Here is a 21303-nt window from a genome sequence, read left to right on the forward strand (position 1 = left end):
GGGGCACCTATGAATTTTATCTGTCATATGAGGGAGGGTGTTTCTTTGCAGTAAGCTGTGTTCCAGGACACAAAACCGTGGGATAGGGTTTCTTAACCTTCGCTCTCTTCCAGGATCACAGGGTTGGGTGAAGTTCAACACTGTCAATACAGAGGCATATGCAAGAATTTATTGTTAGTACATGCACAGACATGGAACCGCTGGGTCAGAAGATATGGGTAGCTTCACTTCTACTGGGTAATGTTCAAATTGTTTTTCAAAGTGCTTGTACTAGTTTACATTCCACAACAGTGTATGTAAGATCCAGTTGATCACCGACACTTGATTTAAAATTTTTTGCCAATCTGATGGATGTTAAGTGGGTCTCGCTGCATTTCCTTACCGATGGGACTGAGGCTCTTTCATTGTTAATCCGCTGTTTCTTTTCTGTGAAGTGTCGTCAGTCCACTTTTCAATTGGATTACCTTTTCCCTGGAGGTTTGTGGGAGTGCATGGGTACGCTCTGGAAGAATAACTGGATGAACAACTGAAAAGGCTCTGAACGGCGAAAGCTGAGATGAGGTGTGGGAAATCCCCAACAACCAAAAAATCTTAAGAACTGCCCTTCTAATTTTATCACTAAAGCCTTGCGAACGAGATCTGTAAACCATTTCTCAGCATCGCCCGCTTCTCATTGCGGGAAAGCGACCCGAAAGACTTACCCCAAACCTCCCCAGCTCCTCAACCACAAACCGGCCGACTAATTGCCGGTTACTCAGCATCGCAGAACAGAAGCCTCTGCGCCACTTGCGATATTCTCGCGAGAGTCGGTCACAGCCATCATGTGACAACCCAAGATGGCGGTGCCCGGCGAGGCGGAGGAAGAGGCGACAGTCTACTTGATAGTTAGCGGTATCCCCTCGGGTTTGCGCTCGGCCCAGCTCCGGAGCTACTTTAGCCAGTTCCGGGAACAGCGCGGCTGTGGCTTCCTGTGTTTCCACTACCGGCATCGGCCTGAGCGGGCTCCTTCCCAGGCTGCTCCCGACTCTGCCCTAACTCCTGTCGGCCAGGTTCTCGCCCAGACTTCCGTCACCGATGCCCACGCTCTCTCCACTCGGGACTCTGCTCCGGCCCAGACCCGCACCTGCTGCTGCGTCATCTCAGTACGGGGGGCAGCTCAAGCTCAGCAGCTTCTTCGCATGTACTCGGGCCGCAGGTGGCTGGATTCTCAGGGGACTTGGTTGCCCGGTCGTTGTTTCATCCGCAGACTGCGGCTACCTACTGAAGCATCAGGTACGAGTGGGAAAGATAATAGACCGAGCCTACTGGCCCTGGATCAGAGACACCTTTCCTAAGAGTTGATGAGGATAAGTCAGGTCTCTGATTATCAGACTTTTTAAGAGTTTAGATTATTTCTGGACGGAGCTTCAGGCTCAACTGCATGTTAGTCTTAGAGGGGAAAGAACAGGAAGAGGCCTAATGGATTGACCCTTCATTTTCCAATTAATTAGATTCTTCTGAGACCCTTTTCTCTGAGAGGTTGATATTGCACTGACACGGAAGGAAGAAAAGTAAATGAGGTTTCTGATTCTCTTATTGTCTGTCTTTATTGCATTCTTTGTCGCTTCTTACCCAGCCTTCTCTTAGCAAGATGCAAATGAAAAGACAATCTTTTTCATCGGGACAGCTCCCATTTTCATGGGAAATCCCTTTGATGGGGGTACAGGAAATACTGCAGAGACCTAACTCATTCAACAGATTGAGTTTATGTGCTACACATAATGTGACTCTAAGCCTTTTATTTTCGTATTGACTCCTTGCAACAATCCTAGAAGGTGGGAGCTATTGTTACCATTTTATAGGTGAGGGTACTGAGGGATACAGAAGTTATGTTACCTGCTCAAAGTTACAGAACTAGTAAGTGGCAGAGTCATACTACAAACCCAGGCACGTTGCCCCAGCACGTATGCTCTTTATCACCAAGTGGTGTGAGATGACAGAGGAGGGAAAAACTGATCTCTTATAGGTATCAGGAAATGTGGCTTTTCATCTGGATCAGAAAGATAACAGGAGTTTGTAGGATGGAACAGTGTTCAAGGCAAATGGCATTTGCAGAGATACAGACAGATGTGAAAACCCATGGAGGGGCATCCCAGGTGGCTCAGCGGTTTAGCACCACCTTCAGCCCAGGGCGTGATCCTGGAGACACGGATCGAGTCCCACATGGGGCTCCCTGCAGGGAGCCTGCTTCTCCCTCTGCCTGTGTCTCTGCCTGTGTCTCTGCATCTCTCTGTGTCTCTCATGGATAAATAAATAAAATCTTAAAAAAAAAAAAAAGAAAGAAAGAAAGCCCATGGAACTTTGAGGGCATGTTAAATTGTTTGGTAGGGTTGAAGCACATGGTATGAGGATATGCAAGGAGTGGGGGTTGGTGGCAGTTGAGAATCAGCAGGAACCAGATTTGTTTTTTTTTTTTTTTTTTTTTTTTTTTTTTTAAAGATTTTATTTTATTTATTCATGAGAGACACAGAGAGAGAGAGAGAGAGAGAGAGAGAGAGAGGCAGAGACACAGGCAGAGGGAGAAGCAGGCTCCATGCAGGGAGCCCGATGTGGGACTCGATCCCAGGTCTCCAGGATCACACCCCGGGGAGAAGGTGGTGCTAAACCGCTGAGCCACCGGGGCTGCCCAGGAACCAGATTTGAAAGAGACTTGTGTGCCTGGCCTAGGTGATGAGAAATGGCATGTAATTATTGAGTAGTTCTGGTCAGGGAATGGAGGAAGTTACTCTGGAGAAGTCTGAAAGGGAGGAACAGCATTAGGCTAAAAGATTTGAACCAGTTTCTAGCTCAAGTGTTGCTGGAGGCTTCTAGGTTTCAAGAACCATTCTTTCCTCTTGCTTTCCAAGGTTTGGGCTCCTTTCCTTTCAAAACCCGGAAGGAGCTGCAGAGTCGGAAAGCTAAGAGTGAAGCTTTCACTTTGGCCGATCTGAAGCAACTGCCAGAGCTGAACCCACCAGTGCTGATGCCCAACGGAAATGTGGGGACTCCTCTGCAGGTCTTTTTGGAGTTGATCCGGGCCTGCCGCCTACCCCCTCGGATCATCACCCAGCTACAGCTCCAGTTCCCTAAGACAGGCTCTTCCCGGCGCTATGGCAACGTTCCATTCAAGTATGAGGACTCAGAGACCGTGGAGCAGGAAGAGCTTGTGTACACAGCTGAAGGCGAAGAAATACCCCAAGGAACCAGCCTAGCCGACATACCAGTCAGCTCCCATGGAGAGCCAGAGGAGGAAGGGGAAAACGAGGAGGAAGAGTCACACTCAGATGATGTGAGTACGGTGAGCTACCCTGTCTTTGCTGGCAGCTTAGAGAGGGTAATAGAGCATTAATACTATCACTCTTCAACTGCATATTACAATAGTTCTAAACATGCAACCTTCTCAGGAGGGTTCCAGAGTTAGAACTCCCTGACATTGAATATAAAACTGCATTTGCATGTGCATATATGCATTTCTCTGAGGGGTTTTTATCAGAAGATTCTCAAAGGGGTCTTCTTTGCATTCTCTTAGAAGGAATGTGAGGAGGTTCCTGTTCTTTTTTTTTTTTTTTTTTTTTTAATTTATTTATGTTAGTCACAGAGAGAGAGAGAGAGAGAGAGAGAGCAGAGACATAGGCAGAGGGAGAAGCAGGCTCCATGCACCGGGAGCCCAACGTGGGATTCGATACCGGGTCTCCAGGATCGCGCCCTGGGCCAAAGGCAGGCGCTAAACCGCTGCACCACCCAGGGATCCCCTAGGAGGTTCCTTTTCATAGATGAAAATGGACCATCCAAGAGATAAAAGTCTTGTAAGGAAATAGAGGCAGAGCTGAGATGTGAACTTGGTCCCCTTTGCTGCTTGTCTAACCTCTGTGTGCTTTCATTATGTGGCTGAGAAGTCACCTCGATTTTCTGACCTTGAGTCTGTGGCTTGGACACTAGCCTCCACTCTAATTTTATCAATGAAATAGACATTTCTTCTACTTTTTTCCAAATTTGGTTGTTCATCCATAAAATCAGGAAAGGTGTGATTTTTGGGGGGGAAACTTGTGTGTGTGTGCATACTCTGGGTAAAAAAATAATTCATCTGTGTCTTCAAAGCTGCCAGCCTGGGGACGCCTGGGTGGCTCAGTGGTTGGGCACCTGCCTTCGGCTCGGGTCATGATCCCGGGATCCGGGATCGAGTCCCACATTGGGTTCCCTGAGAGGAGCCTGCTTCTCCCTTTACCTATGTCTTTCTCTCATGAATAAATAAATAAATCTTAAAAAAAAAAAAAAAGCTGCCAGCCCAGAGTTGCTAACATCTGTACCACATCCTTAGTGTAGTACCATCTGGACTTTTTCCCCAGCAGCTGTTCTGCAGCAGTGATACCTGGGGCCTCCTGGGAGTTTAACTAGGACAGGTGCCCCCAAGATTTCAAGTCCAGAGTCATCCTATCATTCTGCAATTCCTAGCATTTGTACACACAGGCTAGTGCAGGATTCCAGAGACACTCCAAGATCCATTTCCTGCTTTGAAAGAGTCTAAAATCTCCCTGAAGAGAGAGAGAAGCAGTATCTGGAAAGACTGTGTGGCATGGCAACCTGGGTTTGAACCCTGGCTCTACCACTCTCTTGATGTATTATCGTGGATCAATTCACTTTACTCCTCTGAATCCAGGTCTCCTCGTCTGTAGAACGGGAATGATGATACTTACCTCACAGCATTATTGGGCTGATCAAAGGAGCTAAGTTATGAGAAGGGTCTGATACACAGTAGACAATAGGTATTAGTTGTTATCCCCTCTTTTTTTTTTTTTTTTTTGTTATCCCCTCTTTATGATGTAATGTATAGAGGCCTAAACAGTGTGTATCAAACTCCTCCAAACTGAGGAGTTCGGAGGCCAGCAAGAGTGCTGTGGGCCTCAGTGAAGGGGGCTTCATGTAGAACTGTACAACTTGAGGGATGAGGATTTGCCAGGTGAAGAAATGGTGGTGGAGGGCAGATATTTCCAGCAGGAAACAACATGGCTAAAAGCAGAGCGGTTAAGAGTCAGTCAGGGGATGCCTGGGTGGCTCAGCGGTTGAACGTCTGCCTTTGGCCCAGGGTGTGATCCCCGGATCCAAGATCGAGTCCCACATCAGGCTCCTTGCAGGGAGCCTGCTTCTCCCTCAGCCTATGTCTCTGCCTCTCCCTCCAGCTGTGTCTCTCATGAATAAATAAATAAAAATTAAAAAAACAAAAAGTCGGGGCAGCCCCGGTGGCACAGTGGTTTAGCACCGCCTGCAGCCCGGGGTGTGATCCTGGAGACCCGGGATCGAGTCCCACATTGGGCTTCCTGCGTGGAGCTTGCTCCTCCCTCTGCCTGTGTCTCTGCCTCTCTCTCTCGCTCTCTCTGAATAAATAAATAAATACATCTTAAAAAAAAAAAAAAAAGTTGGGCTTGGGGTAGGGTGCCAAGTATGTTGAGGCACAAGGGATGGAGAGATGTGTAGGGCAAGGCCTGGAGGACCAAATATGTGCTGCTTTCTAAGAGAAATTTGGAAGAATGGAGCTGAGGGCCTGTCTCACAAGCCTCCTGTGCCAAGCTGCCCTCCATGCAGGCCTGAGGTCAGGAGGCTGGACAGGCAAGTCACCTCTCCCCACCTTCTCCAAGGACAACGACCGGGGTGAGGAGTGGGAGCGGCATGAAGCCCTGCATGAGGATGTGACTGGACAGGAGCGTACCACTGAGCGGCTCTTCGAGGAGGAGATAGAGCTCAAGTGGGAGAAGGGCGGGTCCGGCCTGGTGTTTTACACAGATGCCCAGTTCTGGCAGGAGGAAGAAGGAGGTAAGGCCAGAGGCAGGGGCAGGAGTGATCCCTGGTGCCTTTAGTCAGGGTTCTCCATTCCACATGGTGGATTCTCTGGCAGTGAGGCCATATAAAGGGCTATGGAAGAGGCTTACCTTGATTGTGTATGAGAGACCAGTCATCTTTTTTAGGGGTGGGAGGTTAGTGGAGTGGAGAAAAAAATGATACCACCCCACCCCCCAGAAGAGACTTAAAAATACAATCAAAAGCTCCAAGATGGGATGGCTGGGTGGCTCAGCGGTTGAGTGCCTGTCTTCAGCCCAGGGCGTGATCCTAGGGTCCCGGGATCAAGTCCCACATTAGGCTCCCTGCATGGAGCCTGCTTCTCCCTCTGCCTGTGTCTCTGCCTCTTTCTGTATCTCTCATGAATAAATAAATAAAATCTTAAAAAAAAAAAAACTCCAAGTTCTAAAACATATGTCTAAATTTAGATTGAATTCTGAACAGAACTGCGAGTCCTTAGCTTACTCTGTGCTTTTTATCTGCAGACTTTGATGAACAGACAGCCGATGACTGGGATGTGGATATGAGTGTGTACTACGACACAGGTACTGGGCCAGGGGTTGCAGTACGGGGAGGTAGAACTGGTGCCCTGGCCTTGCAGTGACACTTATGTGACACCCTGCTTAGCAGAGGCTGGGATGGAACCAGTTCCCTTGGGGTAGCCCACTGAGAGAGTTCCTCTCTTAAAAAATCTCCAGTTGTGTGCATTAAGTGCTGGTTGTGGACAGAGTCTTTTTCCTTTGTTTGTGGAGGAAGGATAGAGTCAGCCCTCAGAGAGCTCTGGTTCTGATGGGCAGGCCCTGGTAGAGTGGGAGGGTCAGGAGCTCAGGCTTTAAGAGTTTAGATTCTGGAGTCAAAAATGACCTAGGTGGGGGGTGGTGGTAGGAAGGGAATTCCTGGGTTCTAATTTCATTTCTCACCTTTTGGCTGTATGACTTTTCTGTACCAATCTCCTCATTTGTAAGATGGGAAAGGCAGGGTTCCTATTCTTGGCCAGCGCCCAGTCTAATGAGAGAAATAATAATAAAGTAATAAAACATGAGGGGCACCTGGGTAGCTCAGTTATTTGAGCATTTGCCTTCAGCTCAGGTCTTGATTCCAGAGCCCTGGGATCCAGCCCTGAGCCAGGCTCCCCACTCAGCAAGGAGTCTGCCCCTCCCCTTGCACGTGCTCTCTCCCTCTCTCTCTCTCAAATAAATAAAAAATAAAAATAAATAATAAAATACCCTAAAGATGAAAGTGTAAATCTTGTGAGGTCCTAGAAACCTGATTTTTCCCCCTTTCTGCTGAGAGAGACCCTTCTGCAAACTGAGCTCTACTTTCTCAGATGGTGGAGACAAGGATGCTCGAGACTCTGTCCAAATGCGTCTGGAACGGAGACTTCGTGATGGCCAGGAGGATGGCTCTGTGATCAGATGCCAAGTGGGCACCTTTGAGCGCCATACCAAGGTAAGTGCTGTGCCTAGCCTGTTGACTTATTTTTCTCCATCCCCATTCCTCACCCCTCCCCCCCACTCCCCACAAGAATCCCATACTCTTGAGTCTTCTCTTTTCCCTGCACAGGGCATTGGACGCAAGGTGATGGAACGGCAGGGCTGGGCTGAGGGCCAGGGTCTGGGGAGCCAGTGCTCAGGGGTACCTGAGGCTCTGGATAGTGATGGCCAGCACCCTAGATGCAAGCGTGGATTGGGGTGAGTATGACCAAGGGACTTGGCCCCAGCTAGCCTTTCATCTGTACCCTGGTTTCCCCCTTCCCTCTGGTTTTGGGATGGGTGCTAGAGACTCCTAGGGAATGAACTTCAAAGCAGAATTAGAAGGAAAAGGTAGATGTGGCACTATTTCTTTTTTTAGAACAAGCCCTAAGGCTTGACAGGATCCCTGATCTCCTGGGGGAGTCATACCCCCTGATCTGAGGAGTCTGGACTTCGTGATTGCCATTAGGGAGTGCCTATAAGTCACAGAATGGTGACAGTTGTTCTAAACTCTGTGTACTATTTAAACTGAAAACAGTATGTGAGACCCCAGGTTGCTGGCACTGTCAGTGAATAGATAAGGAAACTGAAGAGCAAAGATCCAAATTTAAAGGCTCTGTCTTGGGACAAACCAGACATGTAATAGCTGCTTCTCTGTCCTTTCCCAACCTATTAAGAGCAGCCCTCTGACCGTGAGCCCTTTTTAATGCAGGTACCATGGAGAGAAGCTACAGCCATTTGGGCAACTGAAGAGGCCTCGTGGAAGTGGCTTGGGGCTCATCTCTACCATCTATGATGAGCCCCTACCTCAAGACCAGGGGGAGTCGCTGCTCCGACGCCAGCCACCCACCAGCATGAAGTTTCGGTCGGACATGGCCTTTGTGAGGAGTTCCAGCTGTGCCTTGGACAACCCCTCAGAGCCTGAGTGACAGTTTTGGGGCCTTCCTTAGAATCACTCATACCTGCATAGTGGCAGCCCTCTGCCTTGGCCTTACCTCCCACCACAGCGCAAAGAACTTCGGGAGCAGCAATCTCTGCAGTGTGTTCAGGGTGCTTTATTTTGAACTTGCCTTCTGGCTCTCTACCTCAAGGGCATTCTTCCCAAAAGCCCCCCATCCTCCTCTTTTAATATTAGGACTTAAAGACCTTTCGTTGGCCTCCTAACCCAAGGCCGTTTGGTCTTGCCCACGTTGCCTCCCCCAGTACCTTGAAGAGCAGTATTGAATGAAGTTCTCAGCACAATCTTCGTTGGGGGTGGGGGGGGTGTCACTATAAAGGTCAGAAAGGCGGGGTAATGGACCTGGAAAGAGGACTCTTGGGCTTGGAAGAGTCGATCGTGGGGCGGGCGCCCCATCGCCAACCCCCGTAGCTGGCTGGGACCGGCAGCGGCAAGGCCGCGGGACGTGGCCCGGGTCTGCGACCTAACGGGATAATAAAAGTTTACCACCGATCTCTCTTTTTATCTTGTGATTTGGACCGGGGGAAGGACGGGAAAAGCTGGGTTAGGGTCCCCCACCCCACGGCCGTTCGCCGAGCGGGTAGAAACGCTCCGCGTGGCCACGCCCCTCGACGCCAAGTTGCGCCATCACCGTGGGGGCGGGACTTCCTCTCGGGCCGTCGCCGTTTCCGACGTCGTCCGGAAGTCGGGTTCTGATCCGGTGAGTACCGGGCCATTCGGCTCCTTTGCACCGCCAGGTTACCTGCGCTTTTTCTGGGGACACTCGGGCATCGCCGCCGGCCTCCGACGAGGTGCACGACGGGGGTCCTGTCGCCCTCGGCTCGTGTCTTTGCCGAACTTACCCGCTGCGCAGGGGCCCGCGTGCCGCCCATGGCGGGAGCCGCCCCGACCACGGCCTTTGGGCAGGCGGTCATTGGCCCCCCCGGCTCGGGCAAGACCACGTACTGCCTGGGCATGAGTGAGTTCCTGCGCGCACTGGGCAGGCGCGTGGCGGTGGTGAACCTGGACCCTGCCAACGAGGGGCTGCCGTACGAGTGCGCCGTGGACGTGGGAGAGCTGGTGGGCCTGGGCGACGTGATGGACGCGCTGCGGCTGGGGCCCAACGGCGGCCTGCTCTACTGCATGGAGTACCTGGAGGCCAACCTGGACTGGCTGCGCGCCAAGCTAGATCCCCTCCGCGGCCACTACTTCCTGTTCGACTGCCCGGGCCAGGTGGAGCTCTGTACGCACCACGGCGCCCTGCGCAACATCTTCTCCCAGATGGCACAGTGGGACCTCAGGGTGCGTCTTGGGTCCAGCAGGCTCCTTTTGCAGATGGAGGAACTGAGACAGGAAGGACAGATGCCACGCCCCCATGTCACACAGCGAGGTAGGGGCCGAGTCGCTTTGGAGTTTGGTGTGAGTTCGATTTTAGGCTCTGCCACTGACTCGCTGTGTGGTCCTGGGTAACTCAGTTTCTCTCTCTGAACCTCAGTTTCCTCATCTGCAGAATGGATGTGCTAGTACCCAATTTGGGATCATTGAAAATATGGAAGAGGTTATGTAGAAAGTGGTATGGTGATTGTTGTGACTTGCTGGGCAAAAGTAAATGACATAGAGTCATATGCAATCAGAGTTGAGCCAGTTGCCCACTGGGAGGCACCGTGCAAGGCATCTTGTAAGGAAAAATGCTCTATATCACCTGGCAGAAGGAAATGAGAGTCACTACCAGAATGAAGCAGAAACAGGAGGAAACTAATGGGGAAGACTTGCACTCTGTCCTCAGGAGTCCCAGTCTCTTGGGAAAGACTTAGGCTCTGATGTTTCCTGCCTCCCCAGGCCCACTCACCCTATCTCTTCTCTCCCCTTCCAGCTGACTGCTGTCCACCTGGTGGATTCTCATTACTGCACAGACCCGGCCAAGTTCATTTCCGTACTGTGTACCTCTCTGGCCACCATGCTGCATGTGGAACTACCCCATGTCAACGTCCTCTCCAAGATGGACCTCATCGAGCACTATGGGAAGCTGGGTGAGAGCTCCTCTTCTGGGCAGGCAAGGAGTCAGGAGTGAAACAGATCTCAGCTGAAGGGAGCTGCCTCCAGGGACCACGCACGGCTTGGTGATCATAGCCACAGGCAGGTCCTAATCCCTGCCTGTTTATTTTGTGCCACTCTGTGCCAGATACTGTTCTGGGCTTTGGGGACAAGAGAGCTATATAGTTGGTGGTATGTACTGCAAAGGAATTAAAACAAAGTGAGTGGTTGGGATTGAGGGGATTGAGCAGTGCTACCTGAGCTGAGACTGCCAAGGCAGAACTGTTCAAGACAAAGCGACCAGTAGGAAGAAAGTTCCTTAGGGAAAGAGCTTTCTGTGTTTAAGAAGAAAAAGGAAAAGGTAGGGGGGGCAGGGGAAGCCAAGAGCAGCTGAGGTAGTAGTCAGGGGAAGGGTGGTAGGAAACGAAGTCAGAGGGGTGGGCAGGGGCCAGAACCTGTACTGCGGAAGCACCAGGTAAAGCCACTGATGAATATTAAGCAAGGAGATAGCATTAATTAAGATGTCATTGTGGCTATTTTGTGGGGAGTGAATTGAAACGCGCAAGAATGCAAACAGAGATCCTTGAGGTTTTTACAGCAACCCAAAAAGAAGTAGTTCCATCCAAAACTCAAAAAATAGGGTTTGCTAGTGGATTGAACATGGAGACCAAGGAATTAAGGATGACTCTCAGGTTTCTGTTTGAGCCAGTGGACAGATAGAGGTCCCTTTGTCAGGGTGGGAAAGATTGAGGGAGAAGCAGGAGGCAGGGGAGTTGCTTAAGGGCCTCATGGCCAGCACTTTTTTCCCAGCAAAATTAGTGTGCCTAGCCAGGGCATCAGTTCCCTAGATAGCATCTCCAGCCACAAAGAAGCCTGGGGAAGAAAACCTGAAATGACTGGCAGTGAACAGGAAAAAGAGTTGTTAGAATCACGATGTCAAGCCATTGTCCAGGGAAGCCTACTGGCTGCCTGTCTGGACCTGGAGGGATGTCAGCACCCTGGAGGGCCTGCCTCAGCCCGGAGTCCTGGCCCATCTCTTGGTAAGCCCAGAAGCCCTCCCCCCCCCCTTTTAAAAATATTTTATTTATTTATTCATGAGAGACAGAGAGAGAGAGAGAGAGACAGAGACACAGCAGAGGGAGAAGCAGGCTCCATGCAGAGAGCCCAATGTGGGACTCAAATCCTGGGTCTCCAAGATTGGGCCCTGGGCTGAAGGCGGCGCTAAACCGCTGAGCCACCCGGGCTGCAATAAACCCCATTTTATCTTTGCCCAGATTTGCAGTCTTCTCAAGCCCCTATCCCCACCCACCTTCACAGACTCCAGCTCAGATGGCTGCATGGTGGTCCTTGACCTTTTTAGCTCTGACTTCAGCCAGTCATCCTTATAAAAGACTGATGTGCAAACCGCATGAGGCCGTTGAGGCCCAGAGACATTACATGAATAACCCAAGGTCAGTCCCACAGCTAGCATGTTAGCTGACATGAAATCTAAGCCCAGGTGCACCTGGCTCCAACTGCTTCATTCCTGGAGAAGAATGTACCAGTCAGGCAATCCAAAAAGTTTTTTGGAATGCCCAGGACATTATTCCTTGCAGGCAGAGGGGTGACCATTTCTGATTAAAATACAGGAGGCAAAAAAAAAAAAAAAAAAGGAATATATATATATACACACACACACACACACACACACACACACATATATGAGGCAGAGGGGTGCCTGGCTGGCTCAGTTGGAGGAGTATGTCACTCTTGATCTTGGGGTTGTGAGTTTGAGCCTTACATTGGGTGTAGGGAGTGCATCAATCCAGCAGCCTGATTGCCTTCACTCACTTTGGGACAGATCAGTTGAGTAGCCCAAGACTCGAGTTTTCTGGCAGAAATGGGCAATGACTGAAAGGCCTGCTTTCTTTCTCTTAGAGGAAGTTTGCATTCATAGAACTCTGAGTCCTCTGGTCTGGTATCCTTATTTTACATTCAGAAGGAACAGGCCCAAAAAGGGAAAGTGATTTACACAAGAGGCACCCTATTAGGGGCCTTACAGGTCCTGGGGTACAACTACCTGCCTGTGAGCTCTGTGTGGTAGGGACCAAGCACTGTTCTTGGGACACATTCCATCTTGTTATTTATTACCATTCAACAAGTGCTTGTGTGTACTAGACACTGGGACTTAGAGCATTTAATCCGCACAGCAGGCCCATCTAGCTAGGAAATGGCAGAGCCAATGGGTAAAACCAAGTATTTTCTTTTGAGTAAGTACATTTCACTGTGTCAACAAATACTTGCTGAATGAATGAATGAATGAATGAGTAAATGAAGACAAAAGGAAGGAAGAAAGGGAATATGATCCCTGTCCTTGGATCTTTTAGCCTGATGTCAGCTGCTCCTGAACACCAATTTCTCTCCTTAGCCTTCAACCTAGACTACTACACAGAGGTCCTGGACCTCTCCTACCTTCTCGACCACCTGGCTTCTGACCCTTTCTTCCGCCACTACCGACAGCTCAATGAGAAACTGGTGCAGCTCATTGAAGACTATAGTCTGGTCTCCTTCATCCCTCTCAACATTCAGGTACTTGGGACTAAGAGGCCTCTTCCCCATGCCTAGCCTATGCTCTGACAGTGCCTGGGATCTCACCAAGCCAAGGATACAGGAGACTTTGAGGGGTCAAACAGTGGGTCTTTGTCCTGGGTCCAACTATCATTCAGTCCCCCTTGGTTTTAGGACCAGTGGCTCTCATGGGGAGGGTTCCAGTAAAGAGAGTGAGCCAAACTTCAGCCCTATCTGTTTTGCTGGGTTCTCTATGCATGTTCCCACATCAGTGCAAAAATGGATGATTTCAGAAAGTTATCCTCAAGGCCAAAGACAGGTCTGTCAGCCTCCTTCAGGATGGGCAACTGCCTATTTGACTTTGCAAAGTAGTTCCCAACCAATGTGTGTGGACTTGAGCAAACTTGTCTCTTCCCTAATGCCACAGTTTTTTCCTCTAAAATGAGAAAGTGAACCCTACAATATTAATCACAACAACTATCACTTCTTGAGCACTTTCTGCACTAGGCATTGTGCTAAGGACTTGTACATGCATTATTTTGATCTTTCCTTCCCATCATGTGGTGTATGGACTGTTCTTATCACTATTCTGGAATAGCAAATAGGTTATATACATATTTATTGGGAGTCTACCATTAAGTAGACTAAGTACTGTGCTAGGCACTGAGGATTACCTCGACAAATAAGTCCCTGGCCTCATGGAGTACAAAGTCAAATAGGGGAGCTAGATGAGTTAATAATTTGTCAGTAGTAAGATGGTAGGATCAGAGCTGTAATAGGATAGATCCAGGAGACTGTGGGTGTGCATAGAGGAGCTTATCTGTTCTGATTTGAGTGGGTTGGTGGACAGGAAAGACAGGATGTAGTCAGGCCTCTAAGGATGTGTAGAACCATTCCAGACACAGAAGCTGCGTGTGCAGAGGCTTCATGAGCAAGGTTGAGGGGGGTGTTTGGAGACTACAGGTGATTTGGTACATCAGTTCCACACACCTCTGTTTCACTCAAAGCTGTCTGTCTCCTCCCTGCCCAGGACAAGGAGAGTATCCAGCGGGTCCTGCAGGCTGTGGATAAAGCCAACGGCTACTGCTTCGGGATCCAAGAACAGCGAAGCCTGGAGGCCATGATGTCTGCCGCCATGGGTGCTGACTTCCATTTCTCCTCGTATCCTTGCTGTCCAGCCTCTTGGCTATAGCCAAGGGGAGACATGGGGCTCAGGGATGGCCACATCTACCCTTGTAGGTGACTGACTCCATGTTGACTAGTTGGTCTCCCTGGTGACTGTCTCTCAGGTGCAGAGGCTGGTCCCTTAGAAGGATTCAGCATTGATTGTACCTGAGGACAGAGGAGGATAGACTTAGTCCTCAGGTACAGAAGGAGCAGCAAATACAGATGCTGAGAAACGAAAGGGCCTTGGTCATTTGGGAGAGATGCAAGGGGGTTGGTTTGCTTGGTGTCCTGACTGTGAAAGGGTAAGAGGGATGTATGGGTGCAGGGGCAGTAGTGGACTTGCAGTGGGGGCCTCGTGTGCCCTGCTGATGAGTGTGGACTTCAGCTCGTGGGTGGGTAGGGTGAGGCAGCATAATAAGGTTGTGTGGAGTGTGACACGATCAGGTGTACATTTTTTAAAAAGTCCCTTCAAGTGCAGAAATTGCATTTAAGGGATGCAAGTGGGGGCAGGAGAGTGTTTACAGTCTGCAGATGAGAAGAGATGAAACAGTAAGAATAGGAAGAAGGGTGTGAACTGGATGAAAGGATATGGATTACCGGAGTTCGCAACCAGATGGTTATAGGATAAACGGAAGTAGGGCAGAAGTTAGACTGCCAGGTTTCTGGCTATACAGCAGTATGGTGTGGCAAGAAAAGGAAGAGGAGAGGGCAGGTTTGTCATATGAGTGGAAGGTATGGGCCCTAGCAAATGTGCTGTATTTGAGGGGACTATGGGACAGCCAGAGCTGTCTGGGAGGCAGCTGGACCTTCAGACCGGAGCTGGATTAGTGACCGTTGGGGTGGAGCTAAGGTCCTGTGTAGGCCACATGTGAGGCAAGACAGGGAAATCCAGGCCCATAGGATAGTTTCAGATATTTGCCTTCAGCACACTGGAGGCAAGGGGGGCTCCAGAGTCCTGGATATGGAGGAAACAGAGCTCCCAGGGAAACAGGTTAGAAATGGTGGCAGCAGAGTGCCCAGTGCTCCCTGAAGGGGTCGAGTTGTTACCTCACACCTGCGGTTATTGGCAGCACATTCGACTGCATGTGCTCAGCGCAAAAGGGAAGGGGCCGTTCCAGCAGCACTCTGATTTTTCACACACTGTGCATTACTTTATGCATTCGTACGTGTTATTATGCAAGATTCTCCATATGAAACTGTATACTTTTTAATAGATGATTGAAGGAATTTTCAAGGGTATTTTTAACCATACACTTATGTGCTGGTTTTACATTCTGTCCCCTCCCCTAATCTTCTTAAGGTTCAACTTTAGTCTGTGTATAAGATAATTAAGGATTGGCATAAAGAAGGGGAAAGTCAGCTCTGCCAATGAGTGGGTGGGTAAGGAAAGCTTCATGGAGGTGGTGGCACTTGAGTTGCATTACCTTTTTTTTTTTTAAGATTTTATTTATTTATTTATTCATTCATTCATTCATTCATGAGGGACACAGAGAGAGAGAAAGAGGCAGAGACACAGGCAGAGGGAGAAGCAGGCTCCATTGCAGGGAGCCTGATGTGGGGCTTGATCCCGGGACCCCAGGATCACGCCCTGAGCCAAAGGCAGATGCTAAACCACTGAGCTACCCAGGTATCCCTGTTTTATTTATTTATTTCAGAGAGAGAGAGAGAACATGAGCAGCAGGAAGGGTAGAGGGGGAGGGAGAAGCAGACTCCGTGCTGAGCAAGGAGTCTGGTGTAGGGCTTGATCCCAAGACCCTAGGATTGTGACCTGAGCCCAAGGCAGACACTTAATCAACTGAGCCACCCAGGTGCCCAAGTTGCATTATCTTAAAGTAAGGATTAACCAGGCTGATTAAAAGGGTAAGAGAATTCAAGGCAGAGAGAACAGTATATACAAAGACGTGGCGGTTTAAAGTTGAGGTATGTCTGGGGGTTTGCAAGTAGAATAGCATGACTTGTGGGCAGGACAGGGCTCTGAGTGGGAGCAGTGGCAGAGCCAGACAGATGGTGAGATAGAATGCAAGGTTTCGTGTGCCCTGCTCAGGAATGTGGGCTCAGGTTGGAGACGAGGCAAGTTTGAGATAATTACATGTCAAGCAAGGTGGTTTCCACTCATCCTGAGTGATCCTCAGGGTCGACTAGCACAGGAACAAGGCATTACCTCCTGAGGAAAAGTGAAGGGGAAGGGGCACAGGTTCAAAGTCAGTTTGAGTAGAGGTGAGATGAATTTGGGTGGAGAGATCTGTAAGAGATGGAGAAGAAGGTCTGTAAGCTGACATCATTTGGTGGGCTACATACTCTGCTTGCAGGATCACATTTAAACCTCATTCAATCCCTTTTTATAGATGAGGCAGTTGGGGCTCTGAGAGTGACAGGTGCAAGGCTTCTCCCTGGATGTGTTGGAAGAACGGTTCAAATCCCAGTCTCCCTGGTTGTAGAACTTTAGTTTCTGAGACTGGAGTCATCTAGTAGAAAAAGCCATGGTGGCCAACCTACCATGGTCAACTGCCATCTCCTTCTCAGACGCACACCCCGACCTCAGGCAGCCAGCCTCACAGGGCTCCCTCAGGAGTATCACAGTCTTTTCCTCTGTGAATCTGATTTGTATCCTTCCTGCTTCACTTTCCTGCTGTCCCACAGAGAGGAGGACGACACCCAATAGCCCAAGAGGAAATTCATTGCTATCTTTGAGTTCCCCTGAATTCCTTCCCATGGCAGAAGAGAAGTCAAACACTTACTGAGCACCTGCTGTATGCCAGGTGCCATACTAGGCATTTTATATTTGTTGTCTCATTTGATCCTCACAACAGCTCCATTTTACAGATGAGAAGAAAGGAAGTGTAAAATCAGGATTTAAACCCCAAAGTGGGGGCACCTGGGTAGCTCAGTAAGCTGGGTGTCTGCCTTCTGCTTAGATCATGATTCCAGGGTCTTGGGATCAAGTCCCACATCAGGCTTCCTGTTCAACAAGGAGCCTGCTTCTCCCTCCCTCTCTGCTGCTCCCCCTGCTTGTGCATAGGTGCTCACAGTCTCTCTCTCTCTCTCTCTCTCTCTTTGTCAAATAAATTAATAAAATCTTTTTAAAAATAAGTAAATTGAATAAACCCCCAGTGGTCTGGCTCTGGAGCATGTGCCCTAACACAGCCACAGGGTTAGTGCTCTCTGGTCCTTTGATTCTCAGCAATATGAGGAAAAGACAAATATAGGAGCATTTGGGCCTGGATGTTTTGAGGGGCTTCTCAGACCCAATTAATTCCTGTTGTGTGGAGCTATAATGGTGAGAAAGGGAGAGGAATGAGAGCAATCTGCCAGACATGGCTGGAGAGCCAGCATCAGTAGAGGTCAGATCCTGCCCAGATTAGTTCCCATCCTTCCCTCTGTTACCAACCTTGACACGCTCTCCCTCAGTACCTTGGGCATCCAGGAGAAGTACCTGGCACCCCCAGACCAGTCCGTGGAGCAGGAAGCCATGCAGCTGTAGCAGCAAGCTGGGCTCTAGAGAATGAGAGGCTTAACCCAGCATTGGAGACAATGGCAGTTCCCACTGACAGGACAGCCCAGCCAACTGCAGATCCAAGAGCAGCCTTCCCAACTAGAGCACCCACCACCCCCTCCGTGGTCAAGAGCTCTGGATGTGTGGCCAGGAATTCAGCATTGGCCCCACTTGGGCTATGAAGGAATATGCTACAAATACAAGAGTTTATTTTCTACTTTTTGTGACTTCTAAACTTTCTTCAACCATCTAGGCCCAGAGAGTTGAGGCAGAACAAAAGAATGTTACTTTTCTCAGAAGAATTCTGTTTGTTTATACAGGGCAGTGTTTCCCCCCAAAGCACAGGATTGTGCTAGAGGACTGACACCCAGTCTCCAGGTGCGCGACTTTGTTAATTTTCGGTTTTAGTCTAGACTCAAGCTGGAGCTTTCACAGGCAACACTTCCTAGCAGATCTTATTTTCATGGTATTTATTTTATGGTTTTGTTCCTTTTTGGGAAGTGTTAACCAGTTTTCCATTTATACGAGTGATTAAAAGTTTACTTTGAAATTGTTTATAAGAAGTGAGTTATTTAAAGAAAAATATTAAGTACATAACGTGACATCCTGAGGAATGTGGCAAACACTAAGGGCTTGAAGTTGGAAGAGTGGTGGTTACTTTTGCTCTTCTTGCAAGTGGTTGGATGCAATTCACGTTTTCAACCAATAGGTGGCATCCCAGGCCTTTTTAATTTTATTTATTTATTTATTGCTTGCTTGCTTGCTTGCTTGCTTGCTTGCAGTCACAGCCTGGAGGCAGCAGGGGACAGATGGCAGTTGTGCCAGAAGTCTTATTTGCAGACAGTTGGTCCTGTTAACACACGGGAAGGGCTTGGCATTTTACAAAGTGCTTCCACACACATGGTTCTCATGTGGCTCTCACAGCAACTCCTGGAGATTTAGACAAATCAGGATATTATGAAGCCCCATTTTACAGTGAGGAAACAGATGAGTTTGAACTTTGGTCAACCAATAATTATTCTCATTGTTCGCTTTGCTGACTTCTTAATTTTGAGTTCTTAATGGTGAAAAGTCACATCCCTTCTCCCACAGGATCTATAGCCAATCAGGAGAAAGAATTTAAACACCTATAGAGTATTACTGAATCACAAAGGCAAGATAGGTCACAGGTGGTTTGGGCAGTTGGAAGAATTCCACTTAGGAAAATCTGTTCACAAGTGGCATTGAGAGGGGGATGACTGAGCTTTGCTTCCCAATTGGGGGAGTCAGAGCAGAAGGCAAAAGTAGGGGGGCTATGAGGAGGCTCCTCCAACTGGATAAGTATGAAAGCAGCCAACCTCCACTCCCACGCCTGGCCCTATAGGGGATAATAACCAGGTGCTGCTTCCCCAGCCTCTTTCATCTGAGAAGTTCAAAGCACCACACCCCTATTAGTACCCTACAGTAGGTGGGGAGTATCAACAGAGCAAGCCAGGGAAACTGAGGCCAGGAGACACAGCCTAGGGATGGCTGTGAGTCACTGGTGGGGCCTGAGCCCAAGAATCCTGACGCCCAGGTCGCTGGACAAATCCCTCATCAGGTCGAGTGTGAGGGTGGGTGCTGTTTTTGAACATAGTACCAATAGCTTTGGTCTGGGTTTCTGATGTTTACCCCATCACCCTGGCTCTCACCAGAGCAAACCAGCTGGAAGGAAGGTGTCATTTGAACTTGATGACCTCAAATCCAAGCACTGTCAGCATGTAGTCTCTGCAGTCATGGAGTGAGGAAAGATGGAGGTCATCCAAACCTTAATTTTTCAGGCCTTGGTTTGACAATAAGGGTGTTTTCTACTCCAGTAAATGGAGCTCTGTTCACCTTCTACTGATGGCAAAATGATTTTCTGTTCCCTTGCCATGGTGGGGAGGGGACAGCACGATGAAGAAAAGAAGAGACACCTAGGTCGATCTGTTTGGCATGAAACCTGTGGAGTATGAAAAAGACCATCCTCTGATTTGACTGGCATGCGGCAACCATTCTTGAGATTTTTTTTTCTTTCCTGATAGAAAAGTAAAAAACTTGGGAAATGAAAATAGGTCACCTATAATCCTGTAACATATCAATAAGCAAAAATATTTGTAATCTACAATAAATTTTCTATTCAAATGTATAAATACATTTTGGTTTTTGGTCTTATTTTTCTGTACATTCAGAAGGATAGCTATAGCATTTGTATGAGTGGAATATGTTATACTTGCTTTGTAACCTTTTTTTTTTTTTTAGTTAACACTATTTCATGCAATTAAAAACATAAAGACTTTTTTAGTGTCTACATGATAATATTCCATGGTAAGGCTATGACATTGTTCACCTGTCCAGACTCCCGTGGTTATCCGAGTCATTACCAGTTTTTTGCTATTGTTAATAGGGCTGTGATTACATCTTTATACTCAAATCTTTGTCTTGAGTCTCTGATTTTTAACTTATGATTAAGTCCAAAAATGAAACAGCTGATGTTTCCCAGGTTCTGGATTCATATTGCCAAAATGCCTTCCAGAAAAGTGGCACTTTGCATTTCCCAGGCACCGTCTGAAAGCACTCTTCTCACTTCCAGACCTCACTTGGCAATCATGAACAACTTCTGGAGGGAGGAAACGGAAACTATCTCTGAATGCCTTAGAAGGGACCTTATGGGTCATCTCTGCTAACCACTGACATTAAGATATATGCATTTACTGGCTCTGAAGTGAGGATTCCCCCCAAAATTGGAAGATACTGTTTGGAACTTATCAGAGGCCACAGCTAATTGGAAAGGCTTCCAGCCCAGACAAAGAGGCTTAGGAGTGAGTGTGACGCCCTAAAACCCACAGAGCTGAAGCACAGCCAGTCTGCTCTCAGCTGTTTCTGAATTAGCAAAATGCTCATCCACAGTTGGCTGAGAAAGGAAGCCTGATCCCATTAGAGTCTTTGGGAAGGTCTCAGAGATTCTCTCTCCTTTCCCAGGGCTCCTGAGTGATGGCAGACCCATCCCAGCACTGCCAAGATCCATCCTGTTTTTGAAAGCAATATGGAGGCCCAACTACCCAGAATCCTGGAGGGAAATTCTTTTGCAAGCTGAGTAGCCCCCCTACTCTTTTCCCTTTTCTTTTTTTCTCCCTCATCCCTGGCTGTTGAGGCCTCACCTAGCCTTTAGGAGGAAGAGTCCCAGATTAGGGCACACTTCGATGGCATCAGACCTGCTGAGGGTAGGGGAAAACCATACTCATTTCCAACCCATTGTGTCCTTCATTTCCAGCCAAGAATCCAACTTCAGACAGCCCCAGATGTCCAGGTGGCCTAAGACTGAGGAGCTATGGGGGGGATGGGCTGGGGACTTGGAGCCCAAATGAGGTGAGAAAAAGTATTGGTAAAGTCCTCTGGGGGATCCCTGAGTGGCTCAGCGGTTTGGCGCCTGCCTTTGGCCCGGGGCGCGATCCTGGAGACCCAGGATCGAGTACCACGTCGGGCTCCCGGCATGGAGCCTGCTTCTCCCTCTGCCTGTGTCTCTGCCTCTCTCTCTCTCTCTCTCTCTCTCTCTGTGTCTATCATAACTAAATAAATAAATCTTTATTTTTATTTTTTTTTTAATTTTTTTTTTATTTATTTATGATAGTCACACAGAGAGAGAGAGAGAGAGAGAGAGAGAGGCAGAGACATAGGCAGAGGGAGAAGCAGGCTCCATGCCGGGAGCCTGATGTGGGACTGGATCCTGGGACCCCAGGATCGCGCCCTGGGCCAAAGGCAGGCGATAAACCGCTGAGCCACCCAGGGATCCCTCTTTTCTTTCT

At 48.8% G+C, this 21303-nt stretch overlaps 3 protein-coding genes across 9 annotated transcripts in view; 2 read left to right on the forward strand and 1 right to left on the reverse strand.

Annotated features, from left to right (window-relative positions):
* Positions 1-836: 836 nt before the first annotated feature.
* Positions 837-8772, forward strand: GPATCH3 (G-patch domain containing 3). The gene is made up of 7 exons (XM_025447030.3): positions 837-1272; positions 2886-3307; positions 5652-5826; positions 6336-6395; positions 7178-7299; positions 7414-7541; positions 8035-8772. The coding sequence occupies exons 1-7, from the start codon at positions 837-839 to the stop codon at positions 8249-8251; spliced, it is 1560 nt and encodes a 519-aa protein (XP_025302815.1). The 3' UTR covers positions 8252-8772.
* A 186-nt stretch (positions 8773-8958) lies between these two features.
* On the forward strand, positions 8959-18050 carry GPN2 (GPN-loop GTPase 2). The gene is made up of 5 exons (XM_025447048.3): positions 8959-9561; positions 10133-10289; positions 12701-12861; positions 13871-14001; positions 17416-18050. The coding sequence occupies exons 1-5, from the start codon at positions 9151-9153 to the stop codon at positions 17486-17488; spliced, it is 933 nt and encodes a 310-aa protein (XP_025302833.1). The 5' UTR covers positions 8959-9150; the 3' UTR covers positions 17489-18050.
* ZDHHC18 (zinc finger DHHC-type palmitoyltransferase 18) overlaps positions 13443-21303 on the reverse strand; it is a 46185-nt gene continuing 38324 nt past the window's right edge. For 2 of the 7 annotated variants that reach the window (XR_007404397.1, XM_049098472.1), the window contains one exon: positions 13443-14172. Coding sequence is in view for 4 of the 7 variants with exons in the window: in XM_049098472.1 (XP_048954429.1) it covers positions 14068-14172 (105 nt within the window). In the remaining 3 variants the exon portion in view is untranslated. Of the gene's footprint in view, positions 14173-15437; positions 16250-18232; positions 18431-21303 lie in introns of those variants that run through there. The other 5 variants (XR_007404399.1, XM_049098460.1, XR_007404398.1 and 2 more) reach the window with 3 other exon arrangements.

Source organism: Canis lupus, chromosome 2, assembly GCF_003254725.2.
Source record: "Canis lupus dingo isolate Sandy chromosome 2, ASM325472v2, whole genome shotgun sequence".
In the NCBI taxonomy this organism is placed as follows: Eukaryota; Metazoa; Chordata; class Mammalia; order Carnivora; family Canidae; genus Canis; species Canis lupus.

Coding starts and splice junctions, on each gene's coding strand:
- GPATCH3 (XM_025447030.3), top strand. CDS start 837: ATGGCGGTGCCCGGCGAGGCGGAGGAAGAGGCGACAGTCTACTTGATA. Junction 3,308..5,651: donor AAGAGTCACACTCAGATGAT/GTGAGTACGGTG, acceptor ACCTTCTCCAAG/GACAACGACCGGGGTGAGGA. Junction 7,542..8,034: donor AGATGCAAGCGTGGATTGGG/GTGAGTATGACC, acceptor TTTTTAATGCAG/GTACCATGGAGAGAAGCTAC.
- GPN2 (XM_025447048.3), top strand. CDS start 9,151: ATGGCGGGAGCCGCCCCGACCACGGCCTTTGGGCAGGCGGTCATTGGC. Junction 9,562..10,132: donor TGGCACAGTGGGACCTCAGG/GTGCGTCTTGGG, acceptor CTCCCCTTCCAG/CTGACTGCTGTCCACCTGGT. Junction 14,002..17,415: donor GCTGACTTCCATTTCTCCTC/GTATCCTTGCTG, acceptor GCTCTCCCTCAG/TACCTTGGGCATCCAGGAGA.